The following is a 21384-nucleotide window of genomic DNA, read 5'->3' as shown; positions in this document are numbered from 1 at the left end:
TGATAGGCGCGTGTGTGTACATGTTCAAGAACTTTCAGGATATTACTGTAGAACAGTTTAAAAGGCTCTAAATGTGATTGCAATATACTGTGGCAGAAGATCAAGAAACTTTTAGATAGTATAAATGTGAGTGCACGCATATCCAGACAAACACACATCTCTGTCACACACACACACACACACACACACACACACACACACACACACACACACACACACACACACACACTCTATGACTTGATTAAGTATGTTTTTAAATGAATATTTATTTGCAAATATTCTCCTTTACTTTCTTTTACTTCTCACTATTCCAAGAGTTCAAATGTCAATTGTTTAGGAAATTCAATGTACCCCCCCCCCCCAATTAGCAGCTAATAAACACACACACAGTATAAACTACTGTCATGAACTGTTGAAATAATTAATCAAAACACAGTATGGAAAAATATATGGAGGTAACATCACTAGAAAAATAATGGGTGGGCAAGCCTTTGCAAGCCAAGTCTCTCATGTCATCTCTGATTTATGTGGAATCATGACTTACTTTTGATGTTATAATAAACCACAATTCTTATGGTTTAAACAAAAAACAGTAAATGTTCCCAGAAGCCCTACCAAAGCTCTTAAAGTTTTTTTCTTAATGTTGCATTAACCTGATAACAGGGCTTCTAAAGTCCGTCATGTTCCATTTTCTCAGCACTTAAAAATCTTGCAAAACTGTTAGCGACTTGATTTAGTTGTACAGAATAAAGGGAAAAGTTTTTTTTTTTCCTGAGTGCACAAGCTTTCACAGACAGTATACTTGGAGACCTCAGGTATAGGAGCAGAGAGTCCCCACATAGGGAGTGCAGGCGATGCAGGCCTCCTACAAAAACAATATTTATTAAATTTTTGCAATATTGTGATTTATAAATACCTGTAATAATGACAGTTTGCACAGATATTTTACCTACAAAAATTTTGATTTGCAAAATAGTGAGGCTCAATGCTATGTTTCTTTAGTAACTTATCCTGTTTGATTGAAGTTTGAGTTATTTTACAGAGTTGTCTGCAAAAGATGAAAATGTTAACTGTGTTTATGAGAGCAATCATAAATGTTTGCATGATAATTTTAAACTGAAAATTTAAGCTTTAGTGTGAAAGGGTGAGCACTGTCTGACTCATCATAGTGCAGACTGTAATAAATGCTGTTAGGTTCTCACTGTGCACTCGGTAACTCAGTAAGATTTTCTGTTGGCCAGCAGGCTATATAACTGGCTTAGAAGTGAAAGGGCGTTAACGACCCTAACACTGAATGTCCTTCCACAGTTCTTTTATACCTTGAGGTGTAGTCATATTACAGTTCAAACTATGGCCTTACTGAAAAGAACACTTTCTGTCAGTTTCTTCTTTTTTATGTTTACAACTTCTAGATGTTTTGACAGCTTCTAGAAAAACTTACATGTTATTTTGCTTTATGAAACTTTCTTCTTATTCTTGCTAATCCTGAGAATAAACTTTACCTGTTCTAGATGAAACAGCACAGCAGAGACCTCTTGGACTCGTTTCACAATTTTCTCTGGATCGTTAGAATCTTCAGCTTTACCAGACATCTCCTTATACAGACCCATCTTCCAGCGCATTGAAGTGCTCTCACACTGTGGGAAACAAGAACAACAAGTTCCTTTTAGACGTCCACACTGTTTTTGTAATCCCATTTTGCAGTTAAGTAAACACCCCATACGTAAAGGTCACATTTGCCCACATCTTAACATCTTTCAGTGGGACCATCAATAACCTTGCAAAGGTTTGACAATGCAGTATTTTCTCTATCATTTTTTTCTTATGGGCCTGCTCTGATGATTAGGTATATAGGCATAACAGAGGGATTACTAACATTCATTGAACTGCCTGATGACATGAATTAGACAAAGCTGCAGCACTACCTTTCTTTGTGTGCTGCAATTTTATATTTGGTTACCCAAAGGTTAGGGGTAGAAGGGCTGGATCCCCCTAGAATGTGGATGAGGGTTTTCCTCTGATAGAAAAATACTGTGTGCAGATTTTATTTTCCACAGCCAATCATTTCTGTTGACTGGTTTCAACCAAAACTTCTTTTGCAGAAAACAATGAAAGAAACAACATATATCCTATGACTATTTTTTCATTCCACATTATTAAAGAAGTCACGATATTCACAAAAATCTATCTTGGTATGAAGAGTACAAACTCCTAATAACCAAAGTGAATTTCAGTGGAAGCCAAATTAACTCTGATTACAGTGATATGACACATAGGCCATGTTGACTGATTGACTCAAGCCTAATAGATGTATTAACTGAGGTCTATCACGGCAAGTTTTCTGGTGTCTCAGTTGGCACTATCAAGTAGCAGTACTTAGGGTTCAGATCTATGTACCCTACTAGTTCCTCTTTACTGATGCTGTTTCTACTGCTCCTTAGATTATCAGTGTTTGGGTCGGCTACATCACCGTGTCTATTATAGTTTTATTCTACTTCTTACTACTAGTACTATATGTCAGATACTTCTGAGTCCCTGCTATCAAAGCCCTGATCTGGTTACTCTATAACACCTCTACTGAGGATTTTTTTAGGTTCCTTTTGCCCCCCCCCCCCCGTAGTTATGAATCATAAAGCCTTCCTCTACTGTCCTTGAGCCCAAACATTGGTAGTGGAGTCCACTGAACCATGGGGAAGAGCGCTATCTAGAATGGCTATCATCCAGATAGCCTTGGCTGTTGCTTGTGTCCTTCACTGATATACCAGGAATGACGGCAATTATGCCAGACCTAGTCCCACCCCTGGGTAGAGTGAAGAGCAATCTGTGTCACTGTAGAGGCTCATGTTGCCCTCTCTGTGTAGATACATGCCTCTGTGTGCTCACAATGAAGGCTATAGTTTACTGGTGGTTTAGTGAGACAAATGCCCATCTTAATAGCCATACTGTTGCGCATCACTGCCCCTTCTCCAGATATATACATGGCAGTGTGTCCAGCTCTGAACCACCCTCTACTCAAATTAGTAAACTCATCCACCCCTTTAAACTCCATAAGTTGCCTGAGTCACTGATTGAATCAGATCACCCAGGCCATAGGCAGGGCATTATATTCTTTCTTAATAGCAATGTTTTTGGAGTAAACTAGTGTTGGTATAACTAATGCTGTATTATACTTAGATAATTAAAACACTCTTTATGGTTGGTACCCTTAGAAACTAGGATGGAAAATAGTATAACTGATGAGTACCTGATATCATCCTTGTCCTGTGTAACGTGAATCATAAAGAAGAGAATTACTTGCAATGTATATCCCACCTGTGATCAACAGGAATTACATATTGCTCTGTGAAACTACTTATACATTTACTATCCTGAAAAAACCTACTACTACTGATAATGAGGTTATACCCCTTGGTTAAAATATATTAAGACTAGATCACATCTTTAGGGGGGGGGGGCATCTTGTATAAGTCCACACTAGAAGTAACCAAATCTAGTACTCCACATGCCTTACTAACTGACAATGCAGAAATACTCATCATCAAGTTACAAATCAAACACAAATCTATAAACATTGTGTGCATCTATATTCCTCCAGGTAACAACACAAATACCCTGGAGGACATCCTCCAATGGCTGTCCATTAATTGCCCCCATGAAGCTATTGTTCTTGGGGACTCTAATATTGACTGGAACACCTTTCCCTCGGACTTCCCCACCACCCATATAAATTTACATGACTTCACCCAGGTCATATCTTCCCCTACTAGAATCAGTAAGCCTAAAAACGAAGTAAGTATCCTAGACTGGATTCTAATAAACAACCACTTCCATATATATAAAGCAGGCACCCTACCTGAGGACATCAGTGACCACTTCCTCACCTATATACTCATGACAAGAAATAAAATCCCTCAATTATCCACCTATTAGGAGCAATAAGAACTTTAATCAAACTAAATTCTAGACTGAACTTAACTCATGTGATTGGACCGACCTAAAACTAATTCCACTAGATGAAGCAGTCTCATACTTTAACTCTAAATGTCTTGCTATCCTTGATAAGCATGCTCCCAAACGTACTATCAGAACCAAGTAGCACCATGGCTGACAAAAGATACTAGACAAAAAAATCATATGCAGAAATAAAGCGAGGGCCTGCTGGAGAACCACTAAATCCCCAAAAGACCACCTTATATATAAACAACTCAGGAATGACACGAAGTCTATTATGCTAGACAAAAAAAACCTACTACTGTAATCTGCAACAAAAACACCAAAATCATCCACAAAAATTTTGGTCTACTATAAATAAACTTCTCCATCCAGGACAATCGTCTACCTCTACCCCCTTGACTACCCTTCAAAAACCTCCACAAATTGTTGGTAACACCTTTAACACTTTCTTTACAGAAACCGTTCAATCCCTTGCCAACAAACTAGCTCCCAATAGCCCAAGTTCTACCGATCCCACACCCAATATTCACACCCTCTTCAAATTTCAGCCAGTACCAACATCTTTTATTATGTCACTACTCAAGAAATTTAAACCCACCACCCTATCAGCAGACCTACTACCCACAGAGTATCTCCAAAAGGCCGCTGATGAAATAGCTTATACCATTTCAATACTAATCAATAGACCTATTGTTGAAGCTTATACCCCCTCTATCTGGAAAATCTCCCACATTATTCCTCTCCATAAATGGGGAAATTCCACTGAACTCTCAAATTCCAGGCCTATAGCCATCCTGTCACCCTTGGCTAAAATGATGGAAAAATGTATCCATAAACAATTCCTAGCCTACCTTAATCTGAACAATCTCCTAGCCCCCCCCCAGCATGGATTTAGACCTTGTTATAGTATAACCTCTGCCATTCTTTCCTTCTCTCACACAATAAATCAAAACCGTAATAACAACAAGCTCTCATCATCCCTCTTCCTAGACCTTTCCAAGGCATTCGACATGGTAAACCACCAGCTACTCTTAGGGACACTAAAAACACTCTCCATAGATAATCTAGCAATTAGCTGGTTTCATTCCTATCTAAGTGGCAGGCAACAAGCTGTACTATGGAAAGAAAACTTATCTTCCCTAATACCAATTACCCTCGGAGTCCCCCAGGGGTCTATATTAGGCCCCCTCAAATTCTCCATCTTCATTAATGATCCGCATAAAGTCATCCCAGATGCAACTTGCATTCAGTATGCAGATGACTCGACCCTAATCTGTGCTGCCACCTCCCCCACAGACTTACAATCTTTATTCCAAAACACCTTTAACAAAGTAGAGAACTTTCTCAATGGTCCCCACCTACTATTAAACCCAAATAAAACTAAGCTGTTGCTCTTCAACCTCACTCGCAAGGTCCCTTTACCATCTCTCACCATAACGTCTAACAATGGTACCATAATTTCCCCAGAACCAAGTACTAAACTACTAGGAGTAATCATCGACAACAACCTTAAGTTTGATGCTCACGTCAACAAAACTATTAAAACAGTTAATAAAAAACTAGGCCCTTTATATAAGATTAAACAATTCCTAACCCCATCTGCTAGGACTGTGATTGCCTGTACACACTTACTATCAACTCTTCTTTATGCCTCACCCATCTTCGCAAACCTAAGCAAATCTGACCTCAATAAACTTACTAGCTGTTACAATAATATTGCCAGATTTGCCACAGGATCAGCATATAGAACACATCACTGTCTAAACCTTAAATCGGTAGGCTGGCTAGAACTACCCTACCAACTTCAATATAACCAGCTAATAGTTGTTCACAAAGTTCTCTACCAAACAGACTGTACATCCATACTGAAAAATATTATCACTCCCTACAGTAACCTAAAAACACTCTGCTCCTCCAACAGAACGCTAGTACAAACTGTTAAATCCAACAATTCAGCTGGTGAATCACTATTTACCAACTCTGTTGGCAAAACCTGGAAGTTACTTCCTGCGTAGCTTACTACAGTCCCCTCCTTATCCCAATTCAAAACATCTCTTAAACACCTAAAAATGCATGGGCTTTGTCCCTGTACAAACCCTGGTTAATCCCTACTCAAATACCAGCTATAAATGAAAACCTTATTACAGGAAGAAACTTTCATTGTATTACTCTTACTCATTAACTGATTAGAAAACTGATTATATGTCTCTTACCTACTGGAAAGTACTAAAGTAAGGAAGATAACTTGGCACAACCATGTAGCACTAAATTGTATGTGAACTACTAAAAATGTATGTTATCTCCCTTAACAGTTAATAATTTCTAATATTTCATGTGTGTATTCTAGAAAATCTTGAATATGCGTGCATCTATTGCTGAACAAATGTCCATTTTGTAATATTTCACTGTATGTATCCATGTAATGTATGTCTGTAGCTTTTCTCCCTGGGCCTCCGTTGAAAATGGACCTATATCCAGCCGGACTTTCCCAGTTAATAAATTTAAAATAAAATAAATAAAAAGTAAATGTTTCAGGCTTACTTATATCCAACCCACGTCTGAAATACCCTGGAATGCACATGTATGTATTGTATAGCCACATAATGGACTCTGCCAACTCAGAAAATGGTTTGTTAAAAGCTAATTGCCAATAAAAGTCTGATGAGCTTTGGTTTGGCCGAGTCTCATCATACTAACCACTTCTGTATATCAATATTAGTGGTGATAATAAAAGTTACAAATTCGGAGTCTTTAGCACGGACTTTGACAAGAAGATGACTGCTTGGTCTGCTTACTATACTCTCTTACAGAAATTATTGAGATCAGAGTGAAACAAATCCATTTGCACATCAGCACATGTTTAAAGATATTAATTGTTTTCGTGGTGGCACCATTACCCCCAGGTGGATGAGAACAACAACATGGATCTAGTTGTATTGTAATACTACAACATAGCAAAGGTGCAAAATGAGATTGTGAAATAAGTCTAAAAGAAAATTTGTACAGATACATGATAGGATTTGCTCCTCACCTTCCCCTGCAGGTGGAGGTTATTTTGCAGGAACTCCCTCACTTCTTCATTGGTGTCTTTCTGCAGAGCAAAAATGAATAAATAAATGAATAATCAAACAAATAAACAAATAAATAAATTCTTGTCTTTACATGACTTATACATAAATGTATTGTGTGCTGGTACTTCCTTTTACATACCACTGCTGTAAATCAGAGGTCATTTTAATTAAGTCTCGCACACAAGTACTATTTTTCCACTGTTCATTAAGGTAACCTCTTAATGCTTTTTGAACAAGAAAGAATTCTTGAGTGTAGCAGTTTCTTTCTACTTATGTAGTGTGAAGTGTTGAGTTGTATTAGTTACCTTCAATAACCTACACAGGTAAAACAAAGTTTCAAACAGCTGAAGGAATTACACCTTATCCAAACATACATGGAGGTGTTCTGGCAGAAGTGTTGTATACCTGTAGTACATATTTACTTAAGTGTCTTCCATTTGCATTTACAGGTACACAGGAATAAGTACAGATATTTATTATTGCAGAAAATGAACAGAAGACAAAAAAAGTAACATAGTTCTACATGTAGTAAAATCAAGGAGAAAATTAATATTTTTTCACAATAAGTCACTGAAGCCACAGGCTAACAAGGGATTATGTATTCTGTAACATGTGGATATTACGGTGGAGTTGTGGGACTTGCCAAATGAAAATAAAGCAGTCCTAGACAATTTCAAACATGGTTGGTCTACAGTATAATAATGAAAGCAAACACGCCAACTCTCAGTATGCCAAAACATTATGCTGAAAAAAAAAGCTCCAACAAATTGTGGGGAGTACCTTGACCTGCTTGCGCATGGGAAGTGTTCCACAGTAGCCCTTGACTTTATACAATAGCTCAAAAAATTCAGTAGTCTGAGTTTTATAAACCTAAAATCTTATTCCCTACCACATTATTCTTTCCCATTTCCCTACATTTTGCATTGTACAAACTGAGCAAACTGTACTTATAATCTGCTGATTTCAGCCAGCTGTAATTTATATGATTTGTCTTCAGCAGAATAAAGCACCCATATATTGTCCTATTATAAGTATTTTGTACCTTTAGTTACATTAAATAGTTTAAAATATTTAATTATGTTTTCTTTTCCTATTTCATAAGTTTTACTGTGGTCATTATCACATGCCCCTTACTCTCTCTGCCTCTTCCGCCTACACTCTTTCTGCTCCATTATGACTGACACAACAAATGCTGCTCTAGACATTGCTAGGTGTTTCTTGATGCTGACCAAGAAAATAGCTTCACCTGCGAAAGAAAACTTTCCAATAGATATTCACTTGTTTCTCTTATTAGCCTTTCTGATATCTCAGCTGATTTCTACATAGATATGATCACTAATGCAATGAGGTACCTCTTTAGCTTCTGACAGGACAGCTTTGTTTTATATTCATAAATCAAATTCTTCAGCAGCAGGTTACTCATGAGTAAACAGGGTGAGTAATTCAGCAGGTAAGACACTCATCTTTAATTCTAGGATATCTAAGTGACAATGTACTACATCCCCACCCCAATGACATGACTGACACTGCAGTGCAGTGGCGGTAGGCCTCATAACACCCCTGGGCTGGTGTTATAATTACACATTAACACACACCCTGTCAGGCATTACTGCTTACTTAATCAGCCCTCTTAAGGCCATCATTGAACATAATACCCCTTTAGCATGTATCTGTCCAGGCACATGCAACAACTGGAATGCCCACAGAGATACCTCACTAAAAGGGGCTATGAGGCCTAAACAACCTGTCCTACAAGGACTGATTCAAAACCTTGTCAGTATACTCACCTTACAGACTGCTAAGAAATGGCCTGTGCCTGGCATGCAAGGCATCCTCTGACCCATTACTGATGGATGTACTGCACATCAGTAAGTTAAATGTCATCAGAAATATTTAGTCTAGAGATCTAAACCTCTTCTGCAACATCAAAAGAATGATTTGGATGGATAGATATATCCTTTAGAGGATACCGCTGTTCTAGAACAAATTTGCCATCCACATGAAACAAAATTAATTCCTGCCTAAATTCAAGTACAACTTGGATCTATGAGTGAGAAACAGGAAAGTTACGCCAGGACTGTCACCCTGTACTAATAATGGACAGAAGCAGCTTCTAAATTTTCACTCTCACACAATGGTCCCCTCAAATTATCTATGGTATGATCCCAGTTTTTCTCATTATGGGTAATATATAATTATCAACCATGGGATGGGTAAAGCCAATCTATAACCAAATTGGATAGTTTATTTTGAGCACAAAAAGGGAAACTGTCTAGGCTTAGCTTAAAATGGGCTGCATGGGCAGCTAGCCAAGATCTTACCTATGGACATATAAGCAGCATAAACAATCCAAAAAGGAGCAGCAGCAATGAAAGGCTGATTAAAGACAAAGTCCCCAGTGAGGTCCATCCATTCTAAAGGAGCACTAGGTGACAATTTGGAAGGGAATTGGGGGAGGGGTGTTGAACTGGATGAAAACAAGACAATACATAAATCTAATGTTATAGCAAATACATAACTTTCAAATCCAATGTCTGTTTTCATCTGAATCAACCTTTTGGAGATTCCCAGAAGGAAAACAAAAAGCACACCTAGGTGATACCAAAGAAGGACATTGCTGAGAATGGTGGAGCCAAAGGATAAACAGAACCTGGAATGTATATCAAGCTTGTAGTGAGGCGGCACAAATGTGTGAACATTGGACAAGTAGATGCAGCACAAATCTCATTAATAGGAACTCTGCATAGGAAAGCAGTAGAGGTAGCTACTGCCCATACAAAATAAGCTAAAGACAGACCCAGCTTTCCATAAACAAAGAATATACAATCAGAAAGCCACCTAGACAGAGTGACTTCTGATGCACCTTATCCAATTTTCTTTTCAGAAAAGGGACCAAACAGATGATCAGATTTGTTAATGTCTGTAAGTCTTGTGTAAATTAAATCTGATTTGTCTGTGAACATCCAGCCATTGTAAAGTATATCTTACTTTATTAGAAAATATTGTAAAAATACCAGCAGATTGACAGTCTACTTAAGGTTGACTTCTGATGCTACCTTTGGGAAGAAACTGGGATTTGTTCTCAAAGACGCCCTATTCTTACGGAAGACCATATATGGGGGTTTACAGGACGATGCCTCTCTTTGCAGAAGTAACAGCCACCAGAAAGATGGTTTTCCAAGAGAGAGATTTTAAATCCATTGTATCCCTTACTGGACATCTCAACAGAAAAGTTCCCTTTAGAAAGGCCTCTGAAGTGTTTCGTGAAGCAATGGGAGTTTGGCTGTATCCAATGGGGAAAATGAAAATGGCTGATAACTATACCCTTATTGCTGAAAAACTGAAGCCTTTTTGAAAGAGATTTGTCAAAAACCTGCAGGACAGATGGAAGAGGTGCTGAAATGGAATGTATTACCTTAGAAGTCACCCAAACAGTGAACCTTTTCTACTTGCTAAGATAAACCTTTCTAGTATTAGGCTTTTGTAAAGCTGTTAACCACTAAACCGTAGAAGTGCACAGCCTGGCATCTCTGGTCATCGTTAGAATTGGAGGAACCATGTATTAGCTTCAAGGCATTTAGATCCATAGTCCTAACACATGCTGTTTTTAGGCGCTGCCATTCTTGTTCAACTCCACCTATTTACTCCTCTTCTTGGGGTGCTAGAGCCCTGAGTAATTCCTTGGACTGCTGTACTTTCTCTCCAGTCAACTTCCAGGTCTTCAGCCTGGTCTCTGTTGACCTTAGAGTCTTCTCTGACCACTGCTTGTAGCTGATTGTGGCAACTAGTGGTTTATGCTGTGGGCCTACTGATTTGCTGGGGATGACTTTGCAATCTTGGATTCTACACCCAGTGCCTTTTCCTTACTAGGAGGAAGTCTACCCGAGTTGCATGTTGGCTACTCTTGTATGTGATCTTGTGACAGTGTCTCTTTCTGAACCACGTGTTGGCTACTATTAAGCCATTTGCCAGACAAAAGTCAAGAATGGCTCCTTCTTTATTCCTGTTGCCTCACCCATGTAGACCTAGACAGTCCTCACACCCTGTTCTGTCTGTCCCGATATATACATTCAAGTCACCCATTAGCAACACGAATTGTTGTTCTGCTTTATCTAGTAGGTCCTGCAACTGCACTCATTTCATTACTATCACAACCCTGCTGTGGGGCATAGGCTGAGATTATGAATACTGCCCTATCATAACACTGGAGTCTGATTGCCATGAGTCTGTCATTAAATCTGATGACATCCCACACTGCATTCTGAAGCCACCCTCTCACTACAATTTCTACAACATTTCTAGCCTGTCCCCATCCTGAGTAGTAGAGTCCGGATCCCAAGCCAAGTGGCTTTGCTACACTGCCCTTCCATCTCGTCTCCTACATAGGATGTCCCGCCTCCTCCATATCATCATGTCATCCACTTCCAAGCTGCGCCCTGTCAGTGAATAAGAAGTTATGTACCTACCATAACGTTCCATGTTAGTTGTCTTCTCTCGCCTTCTTTCTTGCTGGATGGGTTCGGAGCCGATCCTCGGCTCCGACTCGGCACTTGCTAAGCTCGAGAGCTAATTTTACCAGCTCGAGGCAACCCTTTATCCCATGATGCAAGGCGTGACTACCCAGATCTCATTTGGTAGCTATGGAAAAACCCTGCCAGTAACCTTCTTCCCAGAAAGGAAGAGGAGGAACTAAATGTGGAAAGAGACAAAGCAAAATAACCACTAGAAACTAGTGACACTTCCTACTGGGGCCCATAGAAAGAATGAACCGTACCCAGAGAAGAGTACAACTTCAAGGTCTGTCCAGGCTAGGGGGAAGGAGGGAGGGATGCAAGAAAGAAGGCGAGAGAAGACAACTAACATGGAACGTTATGGTAGGTACATAACTTCTTAATGTTAAGTTGTCAAACTCGCCTTCATTCTTGCTGGATGGGACCGCGTCCCTAGCACCTCTATCCTGGGTGGCTCAATGGAACAGACTCTTGAGAACTGTGGAACCAAACCTAGCCCTGTCCCTGGAGGCCAAGTCCAATTTGTAATGAGAGACAAAGATGTGAGGGGTGGCCCAAGTGGCTGCCGCACAAATGGTGTCAATAGGTAGCCTATCCTGAAATGCTGTAGAAGTGGCTAGGCGTCTGGTAGAATGTGCGTTTGGTTTCGAGTACAGTTGCTTGCCCCTAAGGAGATAAACATGAGAAATGGTAGAAGACAGCCATCTGGATAAGGTCACCTTGGAGACTGGAAGACCCTTCCTGTTTTCTGCATAAGAAAGAAACAGTTGATCAGATTTTCTGAATTGTTTAGTTCTGTCCAAGCAATATCTGAGTTGGCGATGGACATCCAAACAGTGAAGTTTCTGTTCCACTCTGTCAGAATAATTAGGGAAAAAAACTGGCAATTCAATAGATTGGTTAATATTCGTCTGGGAAGCAACCTTGGGCAAGAAAGATGGATTAATTCTTAAAGATACTCTATCTTTGTGGAAAACCAAGTATGGGGGGGCGGACACAGAGAGCATGAAGTTCAGACACCCTCCTGGCTGAAGTAACAGCAACCAGAAAAATTGTCTTCCAGGAAAGAAATTTTAATGAGCATGTAGCAGCCGGTTCAAAGGGGGGCTGAATCAAGGATGCCAGCATTAAATTTAGGTCCCATTGCGGAGGGGGATCTTTGATTGGGGGTTTCAGCGGAAAGATCCCACTAAGAAAGGCTTTGCAAAGCTTGTGAGACATTATGTTTTGATCCGCTAAGCCAACATGAAAACTTGAGATAGCTGCCAGCTGGACCTTAACTGTCGAGGAAGAAGAACCCGATTGAAAAATCTCAGCTGGGAAGTCCAAGACTGACTGCACTGGAGCAGTAAAGGGGTCTATGTCCCTGGACTTTGCCCAGAAGGAAAAACGCTGCCATTTACTAGCATAAATCCTTCTAGTAGAGGACTTTAGAGAAGCTACTATGATATCTCGCACGGGATTAGAAATCATAGGGAGCCTGGCTAAGGAAGGAAGTGGAGCAACCAAGCAGTGAGGTTGAGAGAATGAATGGCCTGGTGCAGATGACCCGAATGGTGGGTCAGAAGATCTGGAATTGGATCCAGATGCCAAGGCTGAACTAAGAGATGACGATGTAGGGACAGAAACCAAATTTGTCGAGGCCAGTAAGGGGCAATGAGAATCAACTTGGCTCTCAAGACGGTAGCTTTCTGAATCACTTGAGGTATCAGCGGGAATGGAGGAAAGGCATAAAGAAGTCCCTGGGGCCAATCCTGGGTTAGAGTGTCTCTGGGGGGATGGCCTGGTAGTGGAAAGAGGGAGAAGAAGTCTGGGCATTTGCTGTTTTGGGGTGTAGCAAAAAGGTCGCAGCAAGGGACGCCCCACTTCTGACAAATCTCATCCACTACTGATTGCTTGAGAGACCACTCATGTGGCATGAGAATAGCTCTGCTCAGTCTGTCCGCTAAGAAGTTGAATTTCCCGGGGATATGCGTTGCTATCAGAAACCGATGAGAGGAGATTGCCCATTGCCAAAGTCTGAGAGCTTCTCGACACAGTGGATAGGACCTGGTCCCGCCCTGTTTGTTGATATACCAGACTACGGACATGTTGTCCGTCTGAACTGCAATAGTCCCTAAAGGAAGAAAGTCGCTGAGGGCTTGCAACGTTAAAAGCACTGCTCTCATCTCTAGGACGTTTATGTGCAGATGGTATTCTATGGGTTGCCAAGTCCCATGGACCATCCTGCCCTGATAATGCCCCCCCACCCGATCAGAGAGGCATCCGAAGTGACTGTGGCAACCGGGGCTAGGGGAACAAACAGTCGGCCCTGATGGAGTTGCGGAGAAGACAACCACCAGGTTAGGTGACTCTTGCAAGATTGCGTCACGAAGATCTCGTGGCACATGGGAAGCTGCTGGAAGGACCACTGGGTGAACAACATCCACTGCAGAAGACGCATGTGGAAGCGAGCTAAAGGAAGCAGTACGATGGCCGCAGCCATAAGACCTAGCACCTTCAGGACAAATCTGGCCATGATCTTTTTGCTGAGTAGTATGATCCGAACATACCTTTGGATGTCCAGAATTCTTTGGTTTGTGAGTCTTGCTGACATCCTGACAGTGTCTAATTCTGCGCCTATAAAGGTAATAGATTGGCAAGGAGACAATGAAGATTTTTCGAAGTTTATAGAAATCCCTAACTGGTTGCAGGTGTGAAGAGTGTAGTCTCTGGCCTTGAGAAGTTGATGCCTGGTGGTGGCAGAGAGGAGCCAGTTGTCTAGATACGGAAACACCTGGAATCCTTGACGTCTCAGGTGAGCCGTGACCGCTGCCATACATTTGGTAAACACTCTGGGGGCTGTAGTGAGACCAAAGGGCAGGGCTCTGAATTGAAAATGACTGGTCCCCAGCCGAAAGCAGAGAAACCTTCTGGAGCGCCTGTGAATTTTTATGTGATAGTACGCATCCTGAAGGTCTATTGAGCACATCCAGTTGTCCTTGCCCAAAAAGGGTAGAATGGACTGAAGCGTGACCATCCGGAACCTTGCCTTCTTGACAAACTTGTTTAGTTTGCTGAGGTCTAAAATTGGTCTCCAATCTCCCGTCTTTTTGGGAACCAAAAAGAATATTGAGTAGATTCCGGATCCTACTTGGTCTGCTGGCACTAGTTGGATGTCTCTTTTTGCTAGGAGCTTTGATACCTCCAACTTTGCCAACTCCCTTAGACCAGGTGAAACGTCTGGAAGGGATTGATGAGGAACAGGATATCTCGCGAAAGGGATATTGTAACCCTCGGATATGATCGACTGTACCCATTTGTCTTGAGAAAGGGAACGCCAGGCTGTTAGGTACAGCGACAATCTTCCCCCGACTGCCTCCAAGGGTGGACAGTCGGGCAACATCTCAGGGATGCTGGAAGGGTTTATCAGAGAGAGGCTCTCTGCTACCCTGATTCTGCGGACCCCCTCTGCCCCTAGGGCGGCATCTATTGTTATTACCCCCTCTGCCTCTGGGGGTAAACTGACCACGTGCGTCCAGCGTGACTCCCTGAGATTTACGGAACCACATTTTCCCTCCCTTCTGACCTTTGGGATAGGGTCTTGAAGGGGTGGAGAAATGGACTCCTACGGCAGAAAGAGTCTTGCCGTCTTGCTCACACCTGATCAATGTGTCCTTCACCTGAGGTCCGAACAAAGCCGAACCATCAAAGGGAGTATTAGTGAAGGACGCCTTAAAGGGGTCTGCGAAATTACAAAGCCGCATCCAGGACTAACGCCTAAGTGCCACCTCTGTGCCTGCGGCTCTACTCGCCCCATCGGCTGCATAAGAAATGAGCCGCATGGAGGAGTTAGTTATAGAATTTAGGATTCCGAACTGTGAGGCAATCTTTTCTTGAGCCCCAGCAGCTGATGGATCCTGAACTACCTCACCTAGTTCCTTGAGAATATCTCTCTGAAGCCGGGTAAAGTGACAGAGATAGTTCAGCGAGAGCATAGCGAAGGTCGCTGAAGAAAACATCCACTTACCGTACCTATCCATGGTCCTAGAGTCCTTGTTAGGAGGATGGACAGGTACAGAAGGATCGGCTAGTTCCTTCTTGGTGGCAGCCGCCACCACCATGGAATCAACAGGGACACCCTTGGTGAGAAACTGTCTGTCTGTGGGGGCCGTGATGAATTTAGAAGGCCTCCTGGGGACTGGTTCCACAGAATCCGGGGCCACCCACGCCTTTTGAGCCACCACTTCCATGAGCGGGTCGAAAGGTGGAGACACCCAGGAGGTGGAGGGTCGAGATCCAAAAGCCTCCAGGTATACCGACTCATCCTCGGAGGGGTTAATGGTGGGCCAGTTCCCCCTCTGCTTAAGGAGTTCCAGGATGTCTGAAAAGGAGACATCCTCAGAGGGGGACTGTGGGGAATCCTCAGACTCATCTAAGTCGGTATCTGATGTCGTAGACTCAGGGGAGTCTGTGTGCTTCCTCCTGCACGTCCTCTTATGCGGGGATTCCCCCGAAGGATCAGGAGAAACCTCGGAAGAGGAAGTTCTTCCCAATGGGGAAACCTGGGGCGATGGATCTCTGGGTCCGGGAGCAAGAGAATGGGAAGAGACATCGACAGGCACCGAAGAGGGAGAAGCTAATGGAATTGACCGTTGACTCAGCTCCGGGGCTAGAACACTCCTCATCACCTCAAAGGCTCCCCTTCCAGGGAGTTCAGAAGACTCCCGCTCCAAAGAAACAGGAATCCCCGGTCCCGCCGAAAGAGAAGGCTCCGAGGCTGATGTCGGTGCCGAGCTCACCAATGCCGAAGCTCCAAGAGGGAGAGCGGGGTCGGACAAGGGTCCGATGCCACTCGCCCCCTCGGAGCCGACAAGGGAGACCCGACGACCGGATCCCTCCAAGGAAGGTCTCATGGAGGAAATTGGAGTCGAAGATGACGGAGCCGACAGGGGAGGTATCGGCTCCGGCGCACCCACGGTCAACGTTCCGAGAAGCTCCGGCTCCGAACTCTGAAGGAGAGTCGGAGGAGGAATTTCAGGGGGATGAGGGATAGCGGTCATCTGCTGAGATGGGCTATGGAGCATCTGGGCCAGTGCCTGTGACTTCAGCAGTCTACTTACCACCCTCTCCAAGTCATGGTCTGACAGCCTGGAAGACCTTGAAGATCGGCTCCGATGGCTCCGCTCCGAAAGTAGAGGAGATCCCGGAGCCGAGCGAATCGACTCCAGGGAAGAGGACCGAGATCTCTTCCTGGAAGGAGCCATCGGAGCCGAAGACCCTTCGGTTCCAGCTGGAGCCAACAGCTTATCGGCACCAGTCTTGGTCAAAGATACATCGGCTCCGGCCGGAGCCGACATCGACATCAATGCAAGTGTATCGGAGCTAGCCGGCACCGATACCACCACCTCAGAGATACAAAGATCGGCTCCAGCCGGAGCCGATCTCGACTCCGAAGGAGTCGGAGCCACCGCCGAAGGCTTAGGAGTCACAGCCGGGGCTTTAGGTGGCTTAGAGGGCTTTCCTGACCCAGTCTTGGTCGGGGAGCCCTCTGGCTTCAACAAGCCACGTAGGATTAGTTTATTCCTATGTTCCTGCAGGACTCTCTGGCTGAAGGAGTGACAAATAGCACAGGAGTCCTGCAGGTGTAGAGGCCCCAGGCAGTACACACAAGAAGTGTGACCGTCTGTCAGAGACATCTTCTGACAGCACGAGTCACACTTCTTGAAGCCTGAGACCTTTACTTCTTTGGACATGGTATGCCAAACACAAAAAACACACACACACAATCCAATCACACAGTTAGCTAATGAAAGGGGGAAAACTGATTAAACACACCCACACTTCCTGACAGAAAATAATGGAAGGGAGGCTTAAGGCCTGAAGGGAGGAAAAAAACTATCCCTAATACAAAGGAGAAAGGGAATATAGGGCTAAGACAGATAGGTACTAGCTAACACTGACTCTTAAGAAAGAGAAATAAGGAAATTGGAAATTTTTTGACTGACTTTAGTACAAAAAATACTAAAACTCTACCTGAGCTGGTAAAAGGAGACCTCTTCGCGAAGCGGCAAACGAGATCTGGGTAGTCACGCCTTGCAATATGGGATATAGGGTTGCCTCGAGCTGGTAAAATTAGCTCTCGAGCTTAGCAAGTGCCGAACCCATCCAGCAAGAATGAAGGCGAGTTTGACAACTTAACATCCTACATTAAGTGTAGCAATTCTCAGTTCATGTTTGGTTGGTTTTACGTCCAGCTTTCGCTCAACAGAGCTATCCCAGGTAACCCAGGCTGGGAAACTGGCCGGCCAGTAGTTTATTGACCCAGGGCTGCTGGGCTTTATGGCAGGCACACACTGGCCAATAGGAGCACATATACCCCTCCGACCATTAGCATATGTCCCTGGCGTAGGTCGGAGCAGGCCGGGTTTTCAACCCTCTTATCACAGATAAATACCCATGTCCATTTTGGCGATATTAGTCAACATGACCGAATCACCTAGAGCCATATTTTACACAGTCAAGTGGCTAGCCCTGCCACGGCGTGCAGTTTGCGATCCATCTTCTCCTATCTTGAGGACAGTGCGCACCACAGTAGATTCCCAAAGCGGTTGGTCTGTACAACTCTTCCCCCTATAGGGCGCTATGTAGAGTCTGTGCTGCTGCCCACAGCTCCATTCATTGGTGAGTTTGAGATGGAAATGCTTAGCATGTTTTTCGGACATGGGAGAAACACCATGGAGACACAGGAAGAACATACAAACTCCAGACAGGCATTGGTCAGAGGTCAGAATCGAACCTTGTGCATGGGAGGCGAAGACCTTAACCATTATGCCAACTGGTCTCTCTCTTTGCCATCACCTAAGCCTGTATCTTCAGTGACTTGACTCCAGAGAGTAGTCCAAATGTCTCCTTTTACATATCTGTTTTCTAGGACCCTGCCATGCTTGGGTTTCTGTGGAGGGTTTGGAATCAGAGAGAGAACTCGCATGGTGAGTACTGCCAAGGTCAAAAGAGGTTGACTGTCCCTATCAATCAGGATGCAGGCGCTCAGATGCAGAATCTAAAGGGGGTCAAGATGGAGCCAAGCATAGCAGAGACACCTCCTCTCTCAGTCTGGAGAGAAATGTTTTAAATGCCCTGAATGCCGAGGACACAAATATGAACCAAAGAAGCTCTCCTCTGATCCAAAAATTGGATAGGAATAGCACCCACTGGTCTGGTTTGCCCAGGCAAGAAGGCTGATAAAGGAGCCAGGATACTGAGCACCAAAGCAGCAAGGGAGAGACAGCTCCAATAACTTTGTAGATGACCCCTCCCTTCAAGCCTCAGTTCCATGGCTTCGGCTCCAAGACCTGTCTTGATCTGACAACACAGGAGTCAAACAAGTAAGAGACACAGTGAGAGTCAAAGTCAAAAGGACTGTTGGTTCTGATGAAGGTGCTTTGTGGGGGCTTGGATAAGTGGACTTTGGATCTAAAGTCTAGTCTGGAATCTGGAACAGGAGATATCATATGATACATGATATGCAGCAATAAATGTGGAGTATGTTTGTTATTTTAATATAGTTTGATTACTTTTATAGAATGTAAATTCGCCTATGTCACAAGTGATAACTCAATAAAGGTGTTTGAAAAAAAAAAATGGAAAATTTTACTTTATCTGTCTGGAGAAGATCAGATCCCTTGTGGACCAAGTCCTTTCTATAGAAGTGACTCTGAGGTATTTTTGGAAAACAGAAGGAATTACGGGTAGGAGAGAAGTCAAATCCCTAGCTCCACTACTTCTAAAAAGTTGCTGAGGTTGGATCCGATTGTATCCGATAACCCAAAGATTGAATCAGATGAAAACAGACGTCAGATCCCATATAACTGTCTACTGCAGCAGTGATCAACATGATGAACATCAGAAAGGTTTGGTATGAGAATACTATGGAAAGCAATAATTATGTGGAAGGATAGGGGTATAAGTAAAGTTAAAGAGAGGGTATTAACATAGAAAGGCAGCAATTTCAGAATGATATTATTTGGGAAGACTTTTTATGAAGGTTTTGTTCAAGGAAAGCACCGATTAAAAGAAGAAATGAAAACTAGACTGCTTGAAAAAGATTGTACCATGTTAAAAAACGTAATGTGGTTGAAGCTGTAAAACACATTTCAGGGGATTACAAAGGATTAAGTTATTCTGGGTGAAAAATAAAAGCAGAAGAACTGAAACTGTAATCTGATTGTGACTGTATAAGGATATAACCAAGGATTAGTTGATGACAATCAAGACAGATTCTATTAAGCTGTGCCTGGAAGTCTGGGTTGGCCACTGTACCAATTTCTTATACAAAGGGGATGGAATTTAAGTTTGCAATGCAAAACAATATAAGTTGTGGTTATGGAAAAAAAAGTAACTTGGCTGACATAGAAAAATAGGATGAAACTGATTGACAATGTGGTATGAAATACAATTAAAAAGAAAACATTACAAATATAAACAAAAAAATTGTGACTGTACTGTTTGGTGATACTGGGATTTTTTTTTTTTATAAAGACAACAACATTATTGTCAATAATTGCTGAAGCTTTCATCAGCTCAGGCAAATGAAACCTCATTTTAAAATCTTGTTTTTTTTTTTAAATAAGAAACATCTTTATTAAATTATTAGTTATGACATAGGCCATCATACATTTAAATAAGTGAAAACAAAGCATCTTCTTCTTTCGGCTTTTCCCAGTTATGGGTTGCTACAGCAGATCACCTGTTTTACGGTGTCAAATTGCCAGCCTGGCACCCAACCTTCCACAGAAGGCACACACATGCACGCACTCATGCCTAGGGCCAATTTAGAGTGTCCAATCCACCTAGAGCATATCTTTGGGATGTGGGAAGAAACCAGAGCACCTGGAGGAAACCCACGTGACCAAAGGGAGGACATGTACATCACAAATCATACTGACAATTTTAGTTGTAAATATTACATATCACTTATAATCTATCCAGCCATTGTCAGTCAAAAATTACATAGCTCATTCAAATCCTGCCTTCTTTTAAACCTCATTTCTCCTCTGCAGGTATTGTTTCCGCAGTTCCCATTTTTTCTATGCAATATGCTCTACCCTTTTCTAATGATATTAGTTCCAGTTGTTTTACCTCTGTTACTATAGTCACTACTTCTAGTAAAGTTGATTTAGACTTTGATTTCCATTTTCTAGTAATTGCTTTTTTGGCAGCCACCATAATTAGACTCAGAAAGGCCTTTCCATGTCTAGGCAATTCAATTCTGTATCATAGCTCAAAAAGATAATTTCCTTAGTTACACCAATTTGCTCACTCAGTGTGTCTATGACAGAGCAGTCTGCAGGGAATTTTTAAAGTCTGCCAACTCAATGCACTCTCGCCTCACTTTAACATCTTATCTGAGGAATGTCAGCTTAGGAATGAAGTAGCCCCTAATGTTTTACCACTGCAGTGCCAGTATTGGATCAAGAATTCAAGCTCCTGATATGCAATTACAATCCACTGCCTACTGTTCTTAACAACATCAGAGGTGAATGGGCTACCTACTGAGTCACAGTATCAGAAGTGAGTGTGCTACCTGTACTGTCTGTCATTTTTAAGGTGATTTGGTCAAACACTGATTTCTTGCCTAACAAATACAAATCTGTCCTTTCTTCCATGACATAAAAGTTCATTCATTCCCCTGTGTCAAGTATTAGTAAGAAGGGTAGAGCCTGCCCAGAGATGACCATTGTCTAGGCAGCCATGGAGTCCTTTGTGCTTTCACTAGCAACCTGGCCATGACAACATATACAAACCCCTCACCCTGGTGACATGTGCATCTGCATCAGTGTAGGAACTACCTATGCCCCCCCCCCCCA

At 42.5% G+C, this 21384-nt stretch overlaps 1 protein-coding gene across 1 annotated transcript in view; it reads right to left on the bottom strand.

The window, feature by feature from the left end:
- Positions 1-21384, bottom strand: part of LOC122794026 (ryanodine receptor 1-like) — a 2146276-nt gene that overhangs the window by 582393 nt on the left and 1542499 nt on the right. The window contains 2 exon segments of the mRNA XM_044062140.1: positions 1503-1637; positions 6986-7045. Coding sequence (XP_043918075.1) covers positions 1503-1637; positions 6986-7045 — 195 coding nt within the window.

Source organism: Protopterus annectens, chromosome 1.part0, assembly GCF_019279795.1.
Source record: "Protopterus annectens isolate FY-2018-M chromosome 1.part0, PAN1.0, whole genome shotgun sequence".
In the NCBI taxonomy this organism is placed as follows: Eukaryota; Metazoa; Chordata; order Ceratodontiformes; family Protopteridae; genus Protopterus; species Protopterus annectens.
The sequence above is the reverse complement of the archived record's forward strand: the minus strand, read 5'-3'. Positions and strand labels throughout refer to the sequence as shown.